Here is a 6977-nt window from a genome sequence, read left to right as displayed (position 1 = left end):
TCTTTTACCACCAACTATTTTTTTTATTTAACTCATTTGTAGAGAGCTTTTTAAGGGTTTTCAGATTATCACAATGACTGCAGTAAAACTGAGATTATTCTTTCCACAATCAAACCCTCATGGAGCTTTATTTGACTGAATGCTGCAGTCTTTTGGTGCTGTTATGTCTTGTATGACCTCATGGAAAATAGCAGTGCAAGCAGTATGTTTGAGCAGAAAAGAAACATCTTCTCCTTGAGTAACTCAGAAGGTGTAGGTCACAGCATGCAGTAGACAGGAGTACTGCTGTGGGAACTATTGAAATACTTAGTGTGTCTGCTGTCAGAAATGAGAGGCTGTTGGGAAATTGGCAGCTACCGTCACCCCCCTTCAACGGGGAGCTTTTATTCTAGGAACTGAAACATGAATATAGCCACAGATACCACTCCCCCTACATTCACGCCTCTGTTAATCAGCCAATCAGAGTCGACTGAAGCGTCCTCTCAAAGCAGACATCTTCAGTGATGATGTCTGCCCACAAACAAAGATTTCGAACATATTTTATGTCTTAGTCTCAGATTTTATATATACCGCCTTCACATTGCCAAAATGATTGATTCTGCACGAGAATAGTTGACCACTGTTTAACGTTTGGCACATGGTTCAATGGTGACGCCACAGTCAATATGGCACGCCCAGCTTGTGCGCTTTACGTGATGACGTCGTGTTGTGTTACTACGTTCAAAGTGACTACGTTGTCAACCTGAGAGGCAGACAAGGGAAGCTTGTTGTCCCCCTTCACACAGGTAAATAAATTGTCTTTATACTACCGCCACCGTGATTTTTACTGCTGCTCTCTCCGTACGGTACATTGTTCCTGCAGTCATTCGGAAATTTTTCTCTTAACACCTAAATTGCAAGCTAGTTGTCGCAAGCTAGTGTTGTTAGCTTGTTGCTACAGTAAAGTTATTTAAGGCCACACAGGTTGGCTGAGTTAACTTACCTTGGCTCCATTCCAAGTTGTGCTGGCTGTCTGAACTAAGGTCTGTTGCCTGACACTGTAACAGGTCTCTTCGTCAGATATTACAGTGAATAGTTTGACATGGATTAGTGATGAATGGAACCGCATCAAAAGCAGTTACTAACATACTGTACACTGACAGTTAGCGGCTTTTATTATGTCTGGAAGCCCGACGCTCATAGTAAACTGCATCAAACGTTTATGGGCTGTGGAGTCAGCTAGGGTCACTCAGTCATTCAGGGTTAATGATCAACTTCTTATCATGGCATCATCAGTTCAGCTCCTGCTGCTCTTAATTTTCAGTTTAGGAAGACAGTTGTGGAAGATTTATTTACTTTTATTACTTTCAATGCACGGTGCATGGTTGCACTTTGAGTTACCTGTTTAATGAATGTGGATCAGATGTTGATAATGTTTATCTTACAGACCAGTCTTTATCATGGCATTGAGAGGCGCTCTGTGCCGTCTTTTGGTCAACCCTCAGAGATGTGCCATCATCTCAGCTTGCAGAGCCCAGGGAACTGCAGCCCCTGCCAGATCAGGTAAGTGCTGTGACAGCATGCACGCCACATTTAACACAATGTGCTTTTCGGCTCAGCATCACTGCCTGACATTATGAATCCAGATTTAATGTATTCAGGGTCATATTTCCTTACCACATACTCTGGAGCTTTTACTGCGTAGGGTAGTCTCCCACATCACATTTTCATTTAAAAACTGGCCAATTTTCTATCACTGCATCCAAGGCAACATTAGCTGGCTAACAGTGGCAGAGCACATTCGTCTTGACCTGCTGATGTGTCTTGATTGGTGTTGTTATATTCAAACATAAGTGCTCATTGAAATTCTGCATTGTAATTTGACCACATTTACATGCTTCGTAAATTATCCAAAAAAAGAAAAGAAAATATAGGATTCACACCCATCCACAGAGAGACCCATGGTAGCATTTCATTCGAAGCTGTGCTAGACACAAGGCAGTCTGTAATTTGAGTTTACAAATGTATGTAATTTTTTTTAAATAAAAAGGCAGTGTAACTAAATATACCCTGGACAGCTGTAAATGTGCTGTAATCACAAAAAGTGACGGATTTACCTTTTCTAGATTTTCAGGGAAAACAGTGTTTTACCTTCTTACTATGTATTTTATTACATTTTGAAAAAGTTAGCCACAAATTAAATCCTAACATAAATACACAGTATTGATCATTTTTCTGATTTGAAATTCCACAGATGCACAGAAGACTGAGCAGAAGTCTAAAGCACGTAGGTGTTAATAACTCCTTATTTTTGAAGTGTAGTTCATGTTTTGACTCTGAAGCTCTCACATATTTTTATATTGTTCCTCTTGTGACAGCTAAGGTCCAGTTCAACTGGCTTGATCCCCTGGACCTGGAGGGCCAGCTGATGGAGGATGAGATCATGATCAGAGACTCCTTCCGGACCTACTGCCAAGAGAAACTCATGCCTCGCATCCTTATGGCAAACAGAAATGAAGGTGAGTCCTTCATTAATCACTTGATTTTCAGTCAGCCTCATTGGGTCCCCGTGTTGCCCTCGCATGCATAATATCCAGTTTAGGTGTCTGTCAGTGCTTATGCAAAACAAAGGCATCTCAATATGCCATATATGCTGCCATCTTACCACTTTGTCAGTTTGATGACTTGCTGTAACTGAACCTCATGTGACAGCTGGTTGTGTGCATATATATATATATATATATATATATATAATTATTTTTTTTTTTTAGTGTTCCACAGAGAAATTGTGTCTGAGATGGGAGAGATGGGTATCCTGGGCCCAACCATTAAAGGTGAGTCTAAACTAGTCTGCTTAATTTACAGTGGTAGTCCCACATACAGTATATACCCTTTACACTTTGTTGACCCACACAGAATGCACCACAGATGTTCCTTGTAGCATTTTATTGTGAACTGTAAAATAAAAAAAAATGACTGCCTGAAATGGACTTTGGCCATGTGCATGCTGGACCTGTGTATGTTGTTTATTTTGAGAAATCTCTTAGAGCATCTCTGAAAGTTTTAGCCCATTAAACCTACTCATGTCTTAACTTCCACTCATTAATGCTTTGTGTTCAATATTTAATAACACTGACAATAACTCCTCTTCCTGTGTTTGATGTAAAGGTTACGGCTGTGCTGGGACAAGCTACGTCGCATATGGTTTGATTGCCAGAGAAATAGAGAGAGTGGACAGCGGCTATCGCTCAGTCATGAGTGTGCAGTCGTCACTGGTCATGCACCCCATTAATGCCTATGGTACAGAGGAGCAGAAACAGAAGTACCTCCCCAAGCTGGGTAAGAAGCAACAACAACATTCCATCTGTCAACACCAGATGGGTGAAAATGAATCTGTTGTCAGGTGTTATTCATTAATCATAGAAACCCAGCGATGAGTGAATGAGCTGTGGTTATTCCTCTCTTTCACTCCCAGCTCGCGGAGAGATTCTGGGTTGCTTTGGCTTGACAGAGCCCAACCATGGCAGTGACCCCAGCGGAATGGAAACCAGAGCCAAATACAATCCATCCAGCCGCACATACACTCTCACCGGCTCGAAGTCCTGGTGAGTAGTGGGGACGTGCAAGATAATGTCAAAGATGTTTCACTCTAATGTCAAGACCTCGAGTCAGAATTTTAAGTAAACTTGTCAGCTGCAATAGAAGACACATTGTATCATTGCAGGGTTTGTACTTTGTGGTTTAACTTTTTACATCGCCTTAACAACTCAGATTTGCTTTCTGGAAGATTAGCAGACACTCACTTTCTGATGTTTGGTTTTATGTTTTGATTTGTTTTTTTGTTGTCATGTAATATGTTCTTTTAAATTTTGTGTAACATTCATGTTTTCAAGATACAGTTTCTTGTTGTGGCGCAGGGCTCAATGTCAGTAGTTGTCCACATGGTGGAGCTCTTCACAGTTGAAGTGCTTCGTGAGACTCCAGACTTGTTTTTTTCTGTGGTTTACAAACGTCACATCTGGTGAATCAAAGGCGGTACTTATTTTATGATCATTTTAGAACTTCACCTCACACAAAGAAAAAGTCTGTCATGCTGTAGATCTAAGACCAAAGTGATATTTGAAGAAATGTTCACAGCAGTGCAAATTTATGAAGATAACATGCAGAACAGATTCCTGCATATTTTCTGTACTTGGTTAATAAATGTATGACTTCACAGACTCAAAGACATCCCCCTAACACTCTCTTTGTTTCCACCTTCAGGATCACAAACTCCCCAGTGGCAGACATTGCTGTAGTCTGGGCCAAATGTGATGATGAGAAGGTCCGAGGCTTCATCTTGGAGAGAGGCATGAAGGGCCTCTCGACACCGAAGATCGAGGGAAAGTTCTCCCTGAGAGCCTCCATCACTGGTATGATTGTCATGGACGAGGTGGAGGTTCCTGAGGAGAACCTGCTGCCTAATGCCTCCGGCCTCGGGGTGAGTGGAGAGAAATGTTGTAGATACAGTCATGTGCACCGTTGCTCTGTTACCCAGAAAATAAAATTGGTGACTCACAGACGTTATTTTACAGTATCTAATAGTGTTGCTCAGGAAATTTCACAGGACACACGGCAGTAACTCCTCATCACACTCCTTTTGCTGCCTCCAGGGTCCTTTTGGCTGCTTGAACAACGCTCGTTATGGTATTGCGTGGGGCGCTCTGGGTGCTGCAGAGTTCTGTTTCCATGCAGCTCGACAGTACACGCTTGACAGGTCAGATGCCCCAACTGTTTGTGGAATGTTTTCTTTTGTCAACATTACCAAATTTGTGTTGTCAGACGTGTTTGGAATGAGATGAAAATTTGGTTTGGTGTTTTGTGATGCATTAGGTTTGACGGGTTCAGTAGGTCATAGTGAGGATAACACAAGGTTGTTGTTTCCTGCACCAGAGTCCAGTTTGGTGTGCCACTGGCAAGGAATCAGCTGATGCAGAAGAAAATGGCCGACATGTTGATGGAGATCACCATTGGCCTGCAGTCCTGTCTGCGGCTTGGAAGGCTCATCGATGCGAAAAAGTAAAGACGACTTTATGCTCTAACTGAAGAGTGTTCGATGGGATGCGACATGGTATTGGCACTGCTGTTTCTCTCCATCAAAGCACACGGTCACTCTGACCTCTTTCTGTCAGGATGAAAAGTCTTCTCCTGATAGTAAAAGTGATTTTAAGTCCTGACATCATTTGTAACTTAGGTAATTAGCACTAAATACAAAGTACAGCTGAGGCTGATGGGATACATTTTGTTGGTATTTGGTCATTAAGCAAAGTACTCGACAAATTAAAAATTAGAATTGATGATGGTGCTAGATGAAAAGCTAAGGGATCACCACAGTTTTTCAAATTCATCCTCTGAGGACCGTGACTTTCTAAACTTTCTAAGGACATTGGCATCCATAAAACTAACGCAAAACAAATGTGGTGCTTTCTTAACAGAGCAGCCCCAGAGATGATCTCCCTGCTGAAGAGAAACAGCTGCGGTAAAGCCCTCGACATCGCCAGGCAGGCCAGAGACATGCTGGGAGGAAACGGCATCTCAGACGAGTACCACGTCATCCGCCATGTCTTGAACCTGGAGTCTGTCAACACTTATGAAGGTAAGGAGGGAGAAAGTTTAAAGTTGACTAGTTGCACATGATATGCTGTATGAATGCACACACAGTAGATTATATTGATCTGATAGTCGTCTGCGTCTCACCCACACCTGAGTTGCACCTGCTGATTCTGTGTTGTCTCCTCCTCCAGGCACTCATGATATCCACGCTCTGATCCTGGGCAGAGCCATCACGGGGCTGCAGTCCTTCACTGTGGGCAAATAGACCCCACCTCTCACAGCTGCTCCCAAACAACAGCAGCCAGCTGTTAGAAATGTAACCCACTTGTCAGCTTTGCAGCAGTTTTCAGAGTATTAACAAATTCTCACCTGTCGAACATATATTTGAGTTTTTTATTTTGAGTAAACGAAGCAGTCACGTTTTAAGTCTGTTGCTGAGCGTGTGGACTGCTGTGTACTTTAATCAAAAGTCGATTTTTCAACTTAAAGAGCTCTATTTTTCTACTGTCAATCACAACACCATAGCAGAGATTTGTTTTCAGCTCCCTAATTCCAAATTGTATCGACAATGTCATATTCTTTTTATAGACTGTCATAGACACCACTGTAGTGAAGTTTTAATGAAACTGAACGAGACTTGATGATTTGTGCAATGCTAATACTGTAATTATAAAACCACGAAGCATAAATGGCCACAGCTTGTTTACCTGTCAAGCTTTTTTTTTTAAATTTGAGCCAGTTATGCAGATGTTATCATTGTATAATTGGTCTAAGAGGTAATCTTGAAAAGAGGACAAGATCAGTTACTGTTGATGGTGATAACCTTCCTTTAGCACTTTCCTGGCTCTGTGTTCAACTTGTCATAACTTTGCATGGTTTGTCAGAGATGAAGGATGTTGATCAGAGCTTTAATAAAGAAAAATGATTTAAGTATTCCAAATGTCTGCAAGGGAATAAATGACTGTGGGTTTGTACTTGGATCATACTGTGTGTACCGATGCAACACTGTCAGAGTACTCCAGTATACAAGTTAAAGTTCAATTCACATTTTACTTCATTAAAAGTGCAAAAGCTGGTACAAATACAAATACTAAAGACAAGTGCCATAATCTCTGCAGGAAAAAATCTAAGTACATACAGTTAGTCCAGTGGTTCTCAACCCAGGGGTCATCATCACGAGATGATTAATGGAAGAGAAGAAAAAGCAAAGTTCTGCTTTCATTTTTTGGACTTTAATCTTTAATCATCTAATCACGTTGGATAATTAGACTTCATTGGCCATCAAATACTGTAGTTACATAAAAAGAAATCTCTGATGTGAAATTGCTAACAGACATGTGAAATGTGACACAGAGCCTCAGATAGACACTGCTGTTTTTGTAGGAAGTCATAAGTCAAACAGGTTG

General features: G+C 41.4%; 1 protein-coding gene across 1 annotated transcript; it reads left to right on the top strand.

Annotated features, from left to right (window-relative positions):
- Positions 1–708: 708 nt before the first annotated feature.
- On the top strand, positions 709–6504 carry LOC143334651 (glutaryl-CoA dehydrogenase, mitochondrial-like). The gene is made up of 12 exons (XM_076753532.1): positions 709–785; positions 1427–1542; positions 2234–2266; positions 2358–2498; positions 2751–2813; positions 3148–3318; positions 3455–3584; positions 4243–4459; positions 4632–4735; positions 4912–5037; positions 5454–5614; positions 5763–6504. The coding sequence occupies exons 2-12, from the start codon at positions 1440–1442 to the stop codon at positions 5834–5836; spliced, it is 1323 nt and encodes a 440-aa protein (XP_076609647.1). The 5' UTR covers positions 709–785; positions 1427–1439; the 3' UTR covers positions 5837–6504.
- Positions 6505–6977: the final 473 nt, after the last annotated feature.

Source organism: Chaetodon auriga, chromosome 16, assembly GCF_051107435.1.
Source record: "Chaetodon auriga isolate fChaAug3 chromosome 16, fChaAug3.hap1, whole genome shotgun sequence".
In the NCBI taxonomy this organism is placed as follows: domain Eukaryota; kingdom Metazoa; phylum Chordata; class Actinopteri; order Chaetodontiformes; family Chaetodontidae; genus Chaetodon; species Chaetodon auriga.
The sequence above is the reverse complement of the archived record's forward strand: the minus strand, read 5'-3'. Positions and strand labels throughout refer to the sequence as shown.